Genomic DNA, 19,076 nt, shown 5'->3' with positions numbered 1-19,076 from the left:
AGTTAAAAAAAAAATAAAAATTAAATATGGAATCATTTGAAAATATTAGTTAAAAAAAAAAAAAAATTAAATATGGAATCATTTGAAAATATTAGTTAAAAAAAATATGGAATCATTTGAAAATATTAGTTAAAAAAAAAAATAAAAATTAAATATGGAATCATTTGAAAATATTAGTTAAAAAAAAAATTAAAATTAAATATGGAATCATTTGAAAATATTAGTTAAAAAAAAAAAAAAAATTAAATATGGAATCATTTGAAAATATTAGTTAAAAAAAAATAAAAATTAAATATGGAATCATTTGAAAATATTAGTTAAAAAAAATGGAATCATTTGAAAATATTAGTTAAAAAAAAAATAAAAATTAAATATGGAATCATTTGAAAATATTAGTTAAAAAAAAAATAAAAATTAAATATGGAATCATTTGAAAATATTAGTTAAAAAAAAAAAATAAAAATTAAATATGGAATCATTTGAAAATATTAGTTAAAAAAAAAATATAAATTAAATATGGAATCATTTGAAAATATTAGTTAAAAAAAAATGGAATCATTTGAAAATATTAGTTAAAAAAAAAAATAAAAATTAAATATGGAATCATTTGAAAATATTAGTTAAAAAAAAAAAAAAAATTAAATATGGAATCATTTAAAATATTAGTTAAAAAAAAAATGGAATCATTTGAAAATATTAGTTAAAAAAAAAATAAAAATTAAATATGGAATCATTTGAAAATATTAGTTAAAACAAAAAATAAAAATTAAATATGAAATCATTTGAAAATATTAGTTAAAAAAAAAAAAAAAATTAAATATGGAATCATTTGAAAATATTAGTTAAAAAAAAATAAAAATTAAATATGGAATCATTTGAAAATATTAGTTAAAAAAAAAATGGAATCATTTGAAAATATTAGTTAAAAAAAAAAATAAAAATTAAATATGGAATCATTTGAAAATATTAGTTAAAAAAAAAATAAAAATTAAATATGGAATCATTTGAAAATATTAGTTAAAAAAAAAAAAAAATTAAATATGGAATCATTTGAAAATATTAGTTAAAAAAAAAAATGGAATCATTTGAAAATATTAGTTAAAAAAAAAAATAAAAATTAAATATGGAATCATTTGAAAATATTAGTTAAAAAAAAAATAAAAATTAAATATGGAATCATTTGAAAATATTAGTTAAAAAAAAAATGGAATCATTTGAAAATATTAGTTAAAAAAAAAATAAAAATTAAATATGGAATCATTTGAAAATATTAGTTAAAAAAAAATGGAATCATTTGAAAATATTAGTTAAAAAAAAAAAAAAAAAATTAAATATGGAATCATTTGAAAATATTAGTTAAAAAAAAAAAAATTAAATATGGAATCATTTGAAAATATTAGTTAAAAAAAAAAAAAAAATTAAATATGGAATCATTTGAAAATATAAGTTAAAAAAAAAAAAAATTAAATATGGAATCATTTGAAAATATTAGTTAAAAAAAAAAAATATAAATTAAATATGGAATCATTTGAAAATATTAGTTAAAAAAAAAAAATAAAAATTAAATATGGAATCATTTGAAAATATTAGTTAAAAAAAAAATAAAAATTAAATATGGAATCATTGGAAAATATTAGTTAAAAAAAAAATGGAATCATTTGAAAATATTAGTTAAAAAAAAAAAATTAAAATTAAATATGGAATCATTTGAAAATATTAGTTAAAAAAAAAATATAAATTAAATATGGAATCATTTGAAAATATTAGTTAAAAAATAAATAAAAATTAAATATGGAATCATTTGAAAATATTAGTTAAAAAAAAATGGAATCATTTGAAAATATTAGTTAAAAAAAAAAATTAAAATTAAATATGGAATCATTTGAAAATATTAGTTAAAAAAAAATGGAATCATTTGAAAATATTAGTTAAAAAAAAAAATAAAAATTAAATATGGAATCATTTGAAAATATTAGTTAAAAAAAAAATAAAAATTAAATATGGAATCATTTGAAAATATTAGTTAAAAAAAAAAATAAAAATTAAATATGGAATCATTGGAAAATATTAGTTAAAAAAAAAAAATATAAATTAAATATGGAATCATTTGAAAATATTAGTTAAAAAAAAAAATAAAAATTAAATATGGAATCATTTGAAAATATTAGTTAAAAAATAAAAAATAAAAATGGAATCATTTGAAAATATTAGTTAAAAAAAATAAAAATTAAAATTAAATATGGAATCATTTGAAAATATTAGTTAAAAAAAAAAAAATAAATTAAATATGGAATCATTTGAAAATATTAGTTAAAAAAAAAAAATAAAAATTAAATATGGAATCATTTGAAAATATTAGTTAAAAAAAAAATAAAAATTAAATATGGAATCATTTGAAAATATTAGTTAAAAAAAAATGGAATAATTTGAAAATATTAGTTAAAAAAAAAAAAAAATTAAATATGGAATCATTTGAAAATATTAGTTAAAAAAAAAATGGAATCATTTGAAAATATTAGTTAAAAAAAAAATGGAATCATTTGAAAATATTAGTTAAAAAAAAAAAATAAAAATTAAATATGGAATCATTTGAAAATATTAGTTAAAAAAAAAAAATAAAAATTAAATATGGAATCATTTGAAAATATTAGTTAAAAAAAAAATATAAATTAAATATGGAATCATTTGAAAATATTAGTTAAAAAAAAAAAATAAAAATTAAATATGGAATCATTTGAAAATATTAGTTAAAAAAAAAAATATAAATTAAATATGGAATCATTTGAAAATATTAGTTAAAAAAAAATATAAATTAAATATGGAATCATTTGAAAATATTAGTTAAAAAAAAAAAAAAATTAAATATGGAATCATTTGAAAATATTAGTTAAAAAAAAAAAAAAAATTAAATATGGAATCATTTGAAAATATAAGTTAAAAAAAAAAAAAAAAATTAAATATGGAATCATTTGAAAATATTAGTTAAAAAAAAAAATATAAATTAAATATGGAATCATTTGAAAATATTAGTTAAAAAAAAAAAAATAAAAATTAAATATGGAATCATTTGAAAATATTAGTTAAAAAAAAAATAAAAATTAAATATGGAATCATTGGAAAATATTAGTTAAAAAAAAAATGGAATCATTTGAAAATATTAGTTAAAAAAAAAAATTAAAATTAAATATGGAATCATTTGAAAATATTAGTTAAAAAAAAAATATAAATTAAATATGGAATCATTTGAAAATATTAGTTAAAAAATAAATAAAAATTAAATATGGAATCATTTGAAAATATTAGTTAAAAAAAAAATGGAATCATTTGAAAATATTAGTTAAAAAAAAAATTAAAATTAAATATGGAATCATTTGAAAATATTAGTTAAAAAAAAAATAAAAATTAAATATGGAATCATTTGAAAATATTAGTTAAAAAAAAAAATAAAAATTAAATATGGAATCATTTGAAAATATTAGTTAAAAAAAAAAAATATAAATTAAATATGGAATCATTTGAAAATATTAGTTAAAAAAAAAAAATAAAAATTAAATATGGAATCATTTGAAAATATTAGTTAAAAAATAAAAAATAAAAATTAAATATGGAATCATTTGAAAATATTAGTTAAAAAAAATAAAAATTAAAATTAAATATGGAATCATTTGAAAATATTAGTTAAAAAAAAAAAATATAAATTAAATATGGAATCATTTGAAAATATTAGTTAAAAAAAAAAAAAAAAAATTAAATATGGAATCATTTGAAAATATTAGTTAAAAAAAAAATAAAAATTAAATATGGAATCATTTGAAAATATTAGTTAAAAAAAAATGGAATCATTTGAAAATATTAGTTAAAAAAAAAAAAAAAATTAAATATGGAATCATTTGAAAATATTAGTTAAAAAAAAATGGAATCATTTGAAAATATTAGTTAAAAAAAAAATGGAATCATTTGAAAATATTAGTTAAAAAAAAAAAATAAAAATTAAATATGGAATCATTTGAAAATATTAGTTAAAAAAAAAAATAAAAATTAAATATGGAATCATTTGAAAATATTAGTTAAAAAAAAAATATAAATTAAATATGGAATCATTTGAAAATATTAGTTAAAAAAAAAAAAAAAATTAAATATGGAATCATTTGAAAATATTAGTTAAAAAAAAAAAATATAAATTAAATATGGAATCATTTGAAAATATTAGTTAAAAAAAAAAATATAAATTAAATATGGAATCATTTGAAAATATTAGTTAAAAAAAAAAAAATAAATTAAATATGGAATCATTTGAAAATATTAGTTAAAAAAAAAAAATATAAATTAAATATGGAATCATTTGAAAATATTAGTTAAAAAAAAAAAAATGGTATCATTTGAAAATGTTACCTTGACTTCTTTTAAGTTGACGCATTCGTCCCAAGAATAAAACTTCTTTTTCATTCTGAAATAAAAGAAAATTCTAATTATTACAAAGCGATATAATCATTGCATATAATTATCACAATTATTATTATAATCATGTTTTTTATGAGCAAAGAATTAATCTTAATAATAACTGATAATAAAAAGAAAAAATAATCAGGAATGCAAATTTTACTGAGCAGATTTTCACTTTCCAAAGAATATTTAACACTGGAAGGCTGTGATTGAAGGCGAAGGCAGCTGCATTGAATATATGACAACTCTACTACATAATCGAGTTACTTGAATTGACTTTTTTTCAATAAAAGTTTTAAAAGAAAGCTGTAGTGTTGTTTTCTTTAAGGCGACAAATTTATCATTCCACCCACTGTGTGCGTGTTTTTTTTTTTGTTTTTACACAGTGATCACCACTTATCAAGGCCCGGACGCCACTCAGGGATAAGGGTTATTGCAAGTACATTACGTTAGTGTGGAGATTTGATGAAGTGTTTACTTTAAGGGGGCGGTTCATTAGGAATTTGTTAACGTTGGACTTGAAGACATCCAAGTTGTAGTCCAGTGGGAAGCAGGCAGACGGAACAGAGTTCCACAGGCGTGCAGTTCTAAGAAAGAAGCTGTGTTCATGGAATCCACGTTTTGATTTAGGCACAGATATAGAGTGGGGGAAATTTTTCACAGTGGATTCAGCTAGACGGGTGTTTTTTGTGAAAGATTGGCGAGGGGGGACCAGAGATTGGAGTTCAGACGAGCACCTGCCATGGAAATAACGATAAAACAAGGATAGGCTCGCAACGTCTCTTCTGTGGGAGAGAGGTTGCAGGGTAGAGAAAAGGGCATCCCCCACTAAGCCACAAAGTCTATTTTGTACTCTGTCAAGGCAGGATAGGCTGTTTTTAGCAGCTCCTGCCCAGATATGGCAACAGTATTCCATCCTTGGATGTACTTGGCTTTTATATAAAGAATTGCATCAGTAGTGAGATATCTTCTGGAGCGGTAGAAGGATCCCACCATCTTTCCAGCAACCTTGGCAACAGACTTGATGTACGTGTTCCATTTCAGATCAGGAGTAAAGGTCAAATCCAGAAGCTTGTCAAAACACAGTCCCTCACCCAGACGAGAGCCATCCATCACAATTAATGCCAGATGTGGATCAGAGCGTTGATGATGTAAGGATAGGAGTTTGGTTTTGGATGCATTAAAAGTAACCAGCCACATCTTCCCCCACTGAACCATGCGCTCGAGATCAGAGGAGAGAGAATCAGAGAGAACTTTGTCATTTACAGCTTTTGATGTGTTGTCGTAGATGGTCGTGTCATCAGCATAGATGTCAACGAATGATTTAAGTATGTGTTTAGGGAGGTCATTGATTTAGATCAGGAAGAGAGTTGGGCCCAGGATTGACCCCTGAGGGACTGCAGCATTTATATTGCAGGCCTCCGATTTTTGTCCATCTACCACTACTCTTATGAGCCTATCGGAGAGAAATGATTTAATGATTGAGAAAACATTTCCAGTTATACCGTCGCTGAAAATCTTGTGAAGTAGACATACCTTGTCGATGGCCTTTGATATGTCAAGAGCAATTTCCCTAGAAAAGAAGCCTTTGTCAAGAGATTCACTAATCCTGTGGGATATAACCGTCAGCACATCTGCGGTAGATCTTGCAAAGCGGAAACCATATTGTGTGTCACTAAGAAGGTTATTCCTGCTGAGGTGGTTGACTATTTCTCTATTTAATATGGATTCCAGCAACTTACTCATAACACACAGGAGACTTATTGGTCTGTACTGAGAGGGAGATGACTTATCACCTGAATTCTTAAATACAGGGCAAACTGATGAGGTCTTCCAGGGAGTCGGAAAGCACTTCTCCTTAAGGCAGCGCTTAAATAGTTTCATAAGTATGGGAGCAAGTTCTGGTTGAAGCTTTTTTAACACTATAATTGGGATGTCATCAGGGCCAGTTGCTTTACTGGAATCTAGGTCCTTGATTAGCTTGGCGACCTCATGCACGGATATTTGTATGTTACCTAGCTTGTTCTGTGTTATAGGAGGAAATATGGGGAGTTGGTGGCTTTCGTCGCATAGGGTAGAATTAGCTGCAAAGTTCTTTGCAAATAGTTTGGCCTTGTCTGACGCTGATGAGATGACCTCTGGTCCATTGATAATGGTTGGGATAGAACGCACACTTCTGTGTGTATTATATATACTCACACATACTATTTTATGAAAGAAAAGCTACTCTGCATTGCCCAGGAATCAAAATAGCAATGTAACGTGGCGTTACAATTCAACCACTTGGACCCACACTTTTATCTGATAGTGGCACCATCGCAGGAACAAACAAACAAACAAACCAAGCTCCTATCTTTACATCATCAACACTCTGATCCCCATCTGGCATCAATTGAAATGGATGGCTCTCGTCTAGGGGAGGCCCCATGTTTTGATAAGCTTCTGGGTTTGACCTTTACTCCTGACCTGAAATGGAACACGTACATCAAGTCTGTTGCCAAGGCCATTGGAAAAATGGTGGAATCCTTCTACCGATCCAGAAGATATCTCACTTCTGATGCAATTCTCTATCTATATAAAAGCCAGGTATGTCCAAGGATGGAGCACTGCTTCCACAATACTGCAGCCACATCTGGGCTGGAGCTGCTAAAAACAGCCTATCCTGCCTTGACAGAATACAAAATAGACTTCGTAACCTCATAGGGGATGTCCTTTTCTCTTCCCTGCAACCTCTCTCCCACAGAAGAGACATTGCGAGCCTATCCTTGTTTTATCGTTATTTCCATGGCAAGTGCTCGTCTGAGCTCCAATCTCTGGTCCCCCCTCGCCAATCTTTCACGATAAACATCCATCTAGCTGAAACCACTGTCAATAATTTTCCCAACTCTTTATCTGTGCCTAAATCAAAACGTAGATTCCATGAACAAAGCTTCTTTCTTAGAATTGCATGCCTGTGGAACTCTCTTCCACTTGCCTGCTTCCCACCTGACTACAACTTGGATGCCTTCAAGTCCAACATAAACAAATTCCTGATGAACCACCCCCTTCAGTAAGACACTTTATCAAGTCTCCAATACTAACAATTACTACGACACTATCCACTTAATTACTGTACACGCAATAACCCTTATCCCCGAGTGGCATCCAGGCCTTGATAAGTGGTGACCTCCATGTAAAAAAAAAAAAACAAAAACAAGGAAGGACATAAGAAACGACTGGACATATTTTTCTAGGTAACTACAAGAAGCATTTATTTCAGTAATTTCTAACAACATACTTCACTGTATTTCAAAATATCAATCACACGTCGAATATTCCTGTATGAGATGCTCTTTCATGCACACATCTTCGGCATTGCTTGCTTTTTGATCACACAGTGCATTTTCTTTCTCGACGCCCAAGTCAAAACATGTCCAGATGCTTCCTTTGCTCGGCCACGTGCTGCCCCTTTTTTTTCTTTTTATCCACTTGCTTAATTTGCATATGTACAAAGTCGGCTGCTGCTGGTAATAATTTCTGCTAGTCAGCTATCCTACAGCTGCTGCTGATTTTCTCACATGCGTGCTACGTTACAGTAATATTACAGCATTATATTTGGTAAGTGGTATATAGTAGTTTAAAAATTCTCTTTGAAATGTTGGAGATTTGTGGAATGAAACTTGGTGGACAAGTAACATTATATTTGAAAATATCAAAATAAATGGATTCAGCTATGTTACATATTAGGCATAAGCATGTTGACACACCAAAGTTAAGCAACGTTGAGCCTGGTCAGTGTGACCACTTAGGAATAGCAGGTGCCATATGTAGGCTCAAACCTGAAGCGCGAAAGATAAGGTTTTGAAACATTTTCAGTTTGCATGCATGACTTGTCAAAATTGCGCCGCAAAAAGTGACCCCTCCCCTTGCAAGAAATGGTCAAGTTGACCACCACAGAATTAATCATATTTTTTTTTCTAATGCTCACATATTATACATCTGAGGGATTACTCTCTTAGATGGTTCTGGTTTCAACCTGGTCTGATGTGACTGATGAAAGTTTTTAGCAGACATACGAACAAGCAAACAAGCAAACGTTTGAGATTTATATAATAGACTAGCGGGGGGTACCCGGCGTTGCCTGGGTGTTTGTAGGTGTGTGTGGTGTTAAATAAAAAAGAAACCGGGGGGGGGGGTAGGATCGAACCCGAAGCCCTGAGGCGAAGTTTGAATATAAAATCTGCCAGCCAGAATGAGTTAGCGAAAGATGTTTGAATTTATTTAAGTAAGAACCAAATTGACAGGTGCACGCCCGGAAGTCGTCGAGCATGACGACGACGTCAATGACCAGGTTTGTTTATTATAAGCAAAGTAAAAAAAGAAAACAATGTTAAAACTTAAGCGGGAAAACAAAAACACAAAAAAAACTAATGTAAGGCAAACGAATGATGAAAACAGAAAAAACGAACACGTGAAAAATGGCATAAATAAGCCTGTTTCGATATTAAAATTTTAAAAATCGGTGGGTACCCAGGTGTTTTGGGGTGTGTGGTCGGGGGTGGATAAGCGAAGTAAAAAAAACCCAGAAAAACGAACATTACGTGAAAAATGACTTAAATAACACTGGTTCAATATTTAAATTTAAAAAATCGAAAAAAAAAAAAAGACATCTCACACCACGATTCAAACCCAAAAGGTTTAGATAATGAAATAATGAACCAACGTGCTAATCAACTGACCAAACGTGACGTACATGAAATTTCTCCAGTTTTTCAACTATTTAAAGTAAATCAGGTCATGACGTCATCTGATGCATGCGTCGAACCGATCAAGAGAGCCGTTTTTCTTGACCCCCCCCCCTGTCGAAAATTGTCGATTTCGGGGTGAAAAAAATGAACGTTTTTGGCCAATTTTTCGATATTTTTTGAGTGAAGGATGGAGCTTCAATATGATACCGAGTTTGTGAATTTTTTGTTGTGTCTGTCGAAAGTTTTTAGCAGACACACAAACATACATACATACATTTTCGCTTTTATATATATAGATTAGCAGGGGTACCTGGGGTTGCCTTGGTGTTTGGAGGTGTGTGTGTGTGAATAAATGAAGTAATAACCCTATTTAAATATTATTAAAAAAAAATGTTAAACTTCTTAAAAAAAAAAATCGGAAAAACAAAAAAACAAAAAAAAAAACAGCGAACGAACGTAAAACTCCTTTAAAAAAAATCAGAAAAATAGAAACCAAAAAAATTAAAAAAAAAAAAAAAAAAAATGAATGTGTTCGGAAAAACAAAACAAACAAAAAGCAACGAAAAGCGAAAAAAAATGTCATAAATAACCTTATTTCAATATTAAAAGTTAAAAATTGAAAAAAAAAAAAGTTATCTGATAACTCGGATCGAACCTGCAATCTTAAGATAACAATGCTCTCACTTTAACCATTGTGCTATAGATGCGTGGGCGAATGTAGGTCGGATTTTATAATATTTAAACGAATTTAAGGTACAACGTCTTTTGCGTGTGTTGACGCATGCGTAAAAGCTATTTTGACATGAAGGAACAATTTTTTTCCACCCCCTCATGGTAGAAAAATGTCTGGTTGAGGGTGAAGGAATGAATGTTTTTGGCCAATTTTTTTATATTTGTCGTCGGAAGGTTCGAGCTTGTAAATGATACTGACCCGGCGAAAATCCGTCGCCTCTGTCGAAAGTTTTGTGAGACATACAAACACATACACACATTTTGCTTTTTATATATTTGGAAGACTAGCCTGGGTGCCTGGCGTTGCCCAGGTGTTTGAAAATGTGTGTTATAGCAAAACAAAAAAAAAAAAAAAAAAAGAAAAGCAGTAGGCAGGCAGGCTCGAACCTGTACCACTAAGGAGGAAAAGAATGTGAAAAAGAAAAAGAAAAGTGACATCTTTGCTGTTGCGTCCATCGCCAAACCGGAAGTGACATAGATTTTAATTAGGGCTAGTCAATTGAAAAGAGAGGATAACTTTGGAAAAAAGCGACTCATCCCTGTAGAAAAGTGAGGGTGAAGAAATTAATGTTTTTTTAGCCAATTTTTCGATATTTGTCGTCGGAAGGTTCGAGCTTGAAAATGATACCAATCTTGTGAAAATCCATTGCCTCTGTTGAAAGTTTTAGGTAGGCATACAAACATACATACACACATTTAAACAGACAGGTGAGATTTATATTATAGACTAGCATGGATACCTGGCGTTGGCAGGGGGGTCATTCCGTGTCAAATCATCCAGAAATATGGGATTTTGAAACCCATATCCCCAGATATGGCTGTAGTTAGAAACTAAGAAATCCTGAAAATTTGAGGACGTAACTCCAAGCAACTTCTGATTTAGAGCATTTTTTGTTTTGGCGTTGCATAATGTGACGGGCAACAATTTTGTGATGTTATTTCTTTGAATATTCGTATCGCTCTAAAATTCGTATGGCTCTAAAACTTCACTCAGGTAAGTTTTTTGACCCAAGGAATCCAAAAATGGCATCAGATTTTCTCAAAAATGAAGCCTTATAGAGATATTAAGGGTTTTGGGATCTCATCACATGTGCCCCAAAATCAAATAAAAAAGGGCGTGGCTGGCATGGTACCGCATTACTTTTGTTCATATATTTTTCTTAGACACATTAAATTGTCTATACCAAAAATGGTTAAAAGTTTCTGGTGAAAGTCGGGTATATTTTTAATAATGAAAAATATTCCCTTTCCCTACTGGACATGATAATCAATTTAGACATGTGTTAAACTTATGTCACACCTTAATTTTGGAATAAGCCAGATGCTAAAAGTAAACAGGCTCAATTCCATAAGATATTTACAATAAAAGTAGTTCTCACAAAGGCTTTCTCCATATATTTAGCTCACATATTTGTGTTACCATGCCAGCCTCACCCTTTTTTTTTTATTATTTGATTTTGGGGCACATGTGAAAAAATCCAAAAACCCTTAATATCTCTATAAGGCTTCATTTTTGAGAAAATCTGATGCCATTTTTGGATTCATTGGGTCAAAAAACTTACCTGGGTGAAGTTTTAGAGACATACGATCTTTCAAATCAGAAAATATTCAAATAAATGACATCACAAAATTGTTGCCTGGGCGTCGCATTATGCGACTAACGCCAAAACAAAAAAAATGCTCTAAATCAGAAACTGCTTGGTTGGTTGGTTGGTTGTTTTTATTTTACGGCATATCAACTTTTTTCAGGTTATTTAATGCCGAATCTAGTTATTTTGAGGAACGATTTTTAATGGAGTATATTTTTTTTTTTAAGTCGGATTCTATTTAACTCATAGTTGGGACCCTAACAGGTACTACCACACTGGGTCAGAGTGGACCTGGAAGCAATGATAATTAAAGGGTGGCTCCACACTCCAAGGCCTGCAAGGTAGGGCCTCACCATCGGATATAGTTTTAGGTCATATCCAGGACCGAAACTGCTTGGAGTTATGTGCTCAAATTTTCAGGATTTCTTAGTTTCTATATTATCTATCTGCAGTGCAAACTAAAGCCATATCTGGGGATATGGGTGTCAAGCCCTGGATGATTTGACATGGAATAACCCCCGAGTGGAGATGAAGTTGGGTTAGCACACAGCTGGTAACTCGAAAAGAAAAAAAATCGGATAAAATCAGGAAAATGTAACCAGGCAGAAAAAGAAATATGTGAAAACAAGTTTAAGCAAACTCAGTCTAGAAAGATCTTTGTGTGGTGTGTCGCAACGAAAACAAAGTGAAAATAATTCAGTTTTAAGCAAAATAACAGTTATAAAAATTAGTGAAAAGGAAAAAAAAAAAAAAATCACATTACGTAACCCTCAAAATAAGAAAATGTTAAAATTCTTTTAACCCTGTTTAAATGTTAAAACTTTCTTTTAAAACCTCTGATAAAAAAAAAAAAAAATCGAAAAAAGGAAATTGTTTTTAAAATTACAAAGCAACCCAGTTAAAAAAAAAAAAAAAAAAAAGACTGTTACGTGTACTCGAACATGAAAACTAAAGCTTACAGGGCAACCTCCAAATCCACTGCCCCACGATGCCGAGAACAAAATAACGAATATTTAAACCAATTCAAAAAATAATGCTTGATGCACATCCACAGTTTTCAAAGTCGTTTAGAAAAGCACGATTTTTCCAACCCTCCTTTGGTTAAAACGTTTAATTTCTCTATGAGATAAGTGACCGTTTTTTTCTAATTCTCACATATTATTCGACCAAGACATTGTTCTTTCTCATTGTACCAGTCTCGACCCGGTTTGATGCAGTTGAGAAAAGTTTTCGCCAGACATACAAACACATCTTATATATGACTAGCGGGAATATCTGGCATTGCCCGGATTGAGGTGAAGTTGGGTTTGGTCACAGCAGCTTACTCAAAAATAATAAAAAAATTTAAAAAAAAAACAAGAAAAAAACGATAAAAAAACGATAAAAACAGGAAAATATAATCAGGTAGAAGAGGAAAAAGTATGTGAAAACCAGTTTAAGCGAAGTCAGTTTTAGAAAGTGAAAATAATTCAGTTTTAAAAAAGTAGAATTTGTTTTAAGTGAAATAATCGTTAAAAAAATGAAAAAAAAAATAAAAAAAAAAATCACATTACGTAACCTAAATGTACAAAACTTTCTTTTAAAACCTCTGCTAAATAAATGAAGCATGCATGGTCCCCCACGAGTGCACAGTGAACGAGGCATAAAAAAATGACTAAGTTCAGCATTTGCACCCCCCCCCCCGCCCTGTTAGCCCCAAAAGTCCCCGGGAGACACCAAATTCTGATGAAAATAAACAAACAGTGCAGTTTTAGGCCTTAACATATGTAAATTTGAGTTCTGCACCATGCAAAAAAAAGAAATGACTAAAACAGACTTTGTAATCTAGTGGGGGAATGCCCTTTTTCTCTTCCCTGGAACCTCTTTCTCACAGAAGAGACACTGTGAGCCTGTCTCTACTTTATCGTTATTTTCATGGTAAGGGCTCGTCTGAGCTCCAATCTAATGTCCTCCCATGGCCTGACTTTCACGAAAAACACTCATCTAGTTGAAACCACTTTCAATAATTTCCCCCAATCTTTATCTATGCCTAAACCCAAACGTAGATTCCATGAACAAAGCTTCTTTTTTAGAATTGCACGCCTGTGGAACTCTGTTCTGCTTTCCAACTAACTACAACATGGTCGTTAACAAGTTCTTGATGAACCATCCTCTCAAGTAATCCAATTTACCAAATTTCCACTACAAACGATTACAATGACATTTTCCCACTGACTACTGTACACTCATTAATCCTTATCCTCGAGTGGCCTCCGGGCCTTCATAAGTGGTGACTCTTTTGTAAAAAAACAAAACAAAAACAAAACAAAAAAACACATCAGACCAGCAATTTTTTTTATCCGTGACGCAATTGCAGGAAAGGACAATTGCTCGACATATCAAATGCCTTTGATAGGGTATGGTATAAATGAATACTTTCACAAGATCTCCAGCTATGCCGAAGAGAAGCAACGGAGTTAGACAACGACGATAAAAAGACTCCAATTATAAAGAACACGGATTCTGTTAAGGAAAACATTGCAGCCAACCCTAACTTAAACAGGGTGGATAAAACAAAACAGAAACCATTTTCATACAATAATGTTGGAAACCCGTCTAGCTACCACCACTATCAACAATTTCCCCCCCACTCTCTACCTGTGCCTAAACCTAAACGCAAATTCCATGAACGAAGCTTTTCCTAGAACTAACCACCTTTGGAACTGTTCCGCTGGCCTGCTTTCCAGCTGGCATAGTCGTCTTCAAGTCTAATATAAACAAATTCTTGTTGAGCCGTCCTTTTAAATAATCAAATTCTACCCAATCGTCACCACTAACAATCAGTATGCTGTTGACTCAGTGACCTGCGTACACTCATTAACCCATATCCTTTAGTGGCCTTGGGCCCTTGATAAGTGGTCAATCTCTTGTAAAAAATATATATATATTTCTGCATTCTTTTTCAATAGTTATGCAAAATTTTCAAGATTGTTTGCAAGATTTTCATTAATCGTTCAAAAAAGAGTCTCCAATCTAATAGGCCCCGCACTGTCAACTAAGCTCCAACTGCTGTCACATCGCTACAATGTTGCATTCCTATGTCTGTTTTACGAATATTTTAATGGAATGTGCTCTGATGAACTCATTGCACTTGAGCCCCTCGACGTACATATCCCTGAAAAACTTGCTTAGCAACAAAATCACACCCCTTCACCGTTGAGGTCCATAAATGCCTGAAAGCTTTCTACTGTGATAGTTTCTTCCCTTGAACAACTGGACTTTGGAATTTCTTTCCTGCTACCTGCTTCCCTAGGTGTGTCAGAAATTTTGTGAAAAATAGTGAATAATTCCACCCCATCTTTCCAAGCTTATAACTCCTCAAAAAATGTAATTCAAGCCCTAATTTTTTTTTGATTAAAGGAGCAAGGACCAAAGTTTCATTAAAAAAAAAAAAAAAAAAAAAACGTTTTTTTTTTTAAAAAGGTTTTAAACTTCGGATTTTACAGGTAAATTTCTAAAAACCACTACTTTTTTTTGTTTTAAATTTGAATATATTATTTATTGACCTTTTCTCTTTAATTTGTGATATATAAAACTTTGGTGAGTAAATTAATTATTTACTTTTTAATAGACATTTCAAAATGAGAGGCATGAATTATTCGACCCTCTGTCTTTCCAAGCTTATAACTACTCGAAAAATGTAATTCAAGCCCTAATTTTTTTTTTCAATTAAAGGAGCAAGGACCAAGGTTTCCTTAAAAAACAAAAAAAAAAAAAAAAAAGAAAAAACAAATAACGTGGTTTAAAAAAAAAAGGTTTTAAACTTCGAAATTTACAGGTAAATTTCTAAAAAAAACACTACCTTTTTTATTTTAAATTTGAATATATTATTTATTGACCTTTTCTCTTCAATTTGTGATATATAAAACTTTGGTGAGTAAATTAATTATTTACTTTTTAATAGACACTTGAAAATGGGGGGGGGCGTGAATTTAAAAAAAAAAAAAACGTTTGTCTAAAATATTATATTCGGTTTATTGGAAAGAACATAAAATTTCACATTGACCCTGAAAATGTCGTAAAAATAAAATCAATAGAAAAATTTTGACAGATTTTTAAAGTTTAAAAATTGAAAAATATTGAGTTCGTAAAATTCATTACTGTTTTTTAAAAAATAAAAAAAAATATTTCTATTACTTTTAAAACAACTGTAATAGTTTATTTTGGAAGTATAATCCATAAAGAAAATAAACAACCCACTTTTAAAAAGAGAAATTACGAGATTTTTATATTTTATTCGCAGTTTCGTGTTAGGGGTGTCAAAAATTCCTACAAAAATTCTGATACTGCTACTGCTTCCCTGACTGTACTGATATGCAGAAGTTTAAATGTAATGTAAACCGACATCTTGTTAATCTCCCTTAAACATGGTCCCAAATAGTTGCTCCCTTTTACGTCCAAGTGGCGATATGCTTTGTTTGGGGTGAACGTGATTAAAAAAAAACAAAACAAAACAAAAACAAACGAAGCTAATAGCAAGAGAGCAATGTTTTTCTTTTTGTGAAAAAAGCGTAAAAAGGCAAACATCAAACAGATATATTGTCCAACGAACAATGGGGCAAACATCGATACTTATGCACACAAAATCAGAAAAGAGAGAATTCATGAATAATTATTGGGAAATAAACAATTGGAAAAAAGTTTGTTTTTGTGGCAATGATTAATTGGGTATTGGGTTGAGTAACAAGAGATGAGAGAAGGAAGGAAGGAAGGAAGATAGAAAAGGAGATATAAAGGAATAAATGAAAAAAAAAAACGAACGGAAAAAAAAATGAAAGAAATAGATTAAAAGGGGGAAAAAATAAAATAAAAATAGAAAATAAAGAAAAAATCAAAAGAATAACAGAAAAAATGAACACAAAAAATAGAGTAAAAAAAGAAAAGAGGAAAACAGATTAATGTGTAGACACAGCAGATGAGAAAGAAAATGGCCGCCGAGTTGAAGTTTTATGTAAAAATTGAAACTGAAAGAAATCTTGACTCCATGTAAATTATAAACATGAACTGTTTGTTAGGAAAGTTTGTTTCACTAAAAATAAATAAATAATAAAAAAAGAAAGTTATCTCATATTGAACAACTAAATCCATCTTTGTACATTTCCATCTCAAACCATCAATGGACTGTGAATAACGGTTCAATTGTGCATGGAAAATTAAAGATTTTACATCTGCAAGAATTGGCTATTAACCTATGCTTGGCAATTCATTGAATCAACTTCATGACAATTTGGAATATTGTTATTTTTATGACATATGAAATCATTGTCCAAAACATTTACAAAACTTGTTAGATGCATTCTAAAAACTCAGCAGCCATTTTCTTTCTAGGCTGCTGCGCATACACATCAACAAAGTTATCTTTTACTTGCAATTTGGTTTCCTTTTCCTTTTTTTTTTTCCAAGCTTTGCTATACGGAAATAAATCTAATGTGAAAGTACTTTTGAGAAGGAATCAACTCGAATCACATTTTTATTGATCATAAAAACATGGACCAACGTTAACAAAATTTTATCTTCTTTTTCAATGGAAATAAGTCTGTACTGAAAAATATGGAATTACCTCCCTTTGTGATATATTGTGGAGAATAAATGTGACCTTACAAATTATTTTATAAAATGAATGTGAAAGTACTTTTGAGAAGGAATCAACTCGAATCACATTTTTATTGATCATAAAAACATGGACCAACGTTAACAAAATTTTATCTTCTTTTTCAATGGAAATAAGTCTGTACTGAAAAATATGGAATTACCTCCCTTTGTGATATATTGTGGAGAATAAATGTGACCTTACAAATTATTTTATAAAATGAATGTGAAAGTACTTTTGAGAAGGAATCAACTCGAATCACATTTTTATTGATCATAAAAACATGGACCAACGTTAACAAAATTTTATCTTCTTTTTCAATGGAAATAAGTCTGTACTGAAAAATATGGAATTACCTCCCTTTGTGATATATTGTGGAGAATAAATGTGACCTTACAAATTATTTTATAAAATGAATGTGAAAGTACTTTTGAGAAGGAATCAACTTGAATCACATTTTTATTGATCATAAAAACATGGACCAACGTTAACAAAATTTTATCTTCTTTTTCAATGGAAATAAGTCTGTACTGAAAAATATGGAATTACCTCCCTTTGTGCTATATTGTGGAGAATAAATGTGACCTTACAAATTATTTTATAAAATGAATTAAATTAAAATTTATTTTTCTTAACAACATTAGCCAACGTTCAACAAAATAAAATGGCTATTCACAATAATTGATCTTGTAGGAAGAAATATATCTCTAACAAAAATCAAGAATCCAACTAAGTTTTATTTTATTGTATAGAAGAAAAGAATATATTTACAGATAAACAATGAACTGTTTATATCATCCTTGTTGGCTATTATTCAACATTTGTCTGTTTGATTGAATGAAAACTGTGCTGCCCTATATTATATGAATTGCACACACACACACACACACACACACACACGCACACACACGCAGCATAAATCTAATGTGAAAGTACTTTTGAGAAGGAATCAACTTGAATCACATTTTTATTGATCACTAGCAGGACCTGTTAACCAGCATTGCCCGGTGGAAGCATGCCCCCCTCCTCATAAAAAAAATAAACTACACTTGTTGTTGGTGGCTAATCCCCAACGTCCTAATGTTAATAACGGGTTTTGGAATAGACACCCCTAACCTCCTCATGTTAAGAACGGTGTATGGAATAGACACGACCATGGCAAGAACAGCTTTTGGAATAGACACCTCATTTTGTGGCAGTGTCATGCGGAGAGAAGTACACTTTTTTATAGCGCTTGTGTAGAACATTGAATTACAGTGCATAATGCATGTTATTATATCTCAAAAACTACTTGTCTCTGCCAAAGTTAGATTATCTTATTCATTCAGCAGAGTCTAAAACCTATAGAAGTCGTCAGTTTAAAGGAAATATCCATAACAGACACGGCAGGAAAACAAATGAACACATATCTAAAGAAATGGCAGAAGCACTAGAGGATGACCTCCGATCTGTAGTGGAATGGGGACAAAAATGGATGGTCACATTCAATGCTGCCAAGACTAAACTCGTTTCCTTCAATAATTACAAGAAACGTTCTCTACCACCAATAGCAATGGCCAATGACTCTTTATCTGAAAGTATATCCTTTAAACTCCTCAGCCTAACGCTCTCAGGAAACATGAGTTGGAACAATTACATTGAGAGTATCGCCAGGACCGCTGCGAAGAAGGTAGGTTCTCTCTACCGTGCTAGAAAGATACTAACGCCCGAAAGTATCCTATACCTCTATAAGGCCACCATTCACCCATGTATGGAGTATTGCTGCCATATTTGGGCTGGTGTATCTACCACTAGTCTCTCGCTTCTAGACAAGGTTCGAAAGAGAGTCGCCAATCTGATAGGTCCTGAACTGTCATTTAAGCTTCAGCCCCTTTCCCATCGACGAAATGTTGCATCCCTCTGCCTTTTCTACAAGTACTTTAACAGTGAATGCTCTGACGAACTGCAAGCACTTGT

General features: G+C 30.2%; 1 protein-coding gene across 2 annotated transcripts in view; it reads right to left on the bottom strand.

Moving 5' to 3' along the window:
- The window catches only part of LOC145261040 (serine/threonine-protein kinase dyf-5-like), a 170,223-nt gene that overhangs the window by 60,815 nt on the left and 90,332 nt on the right, over nt 1-19,076 (bottom strand). For both annotated transcript variants that reach the window (XM_080119187.1, XM_080119188.1), the window contains exon 3: nt 4,393-4,447. In XM_080119187.1, coding sequence (XP_079975313.1) covers nt 4,393-4,447 — 55 coding nt within the window. The remainder of the gene's footprint in view (nt 1-4,392; nt 4,448-19,076) is intronic.

This window comes from Euprymna scolopes, chromosome 37 (genome assembly GCF_053919585.1).
Source record: "Euprymna scolopes isolate OS-2025 chromosome 37, ASM5391958v1, whole genome shotgun sequence".
In the NCBI taxonomy this organism is placed as follows: Eukaryota; Metazoa; Mollusca; class Cephalopoda; order Sepiida; family Sepiolidae; genus Euprymna; species Euprymna scolopes.
This window is presented reverse-complemented; position numbering and strand designations above follow the sequence as displayed.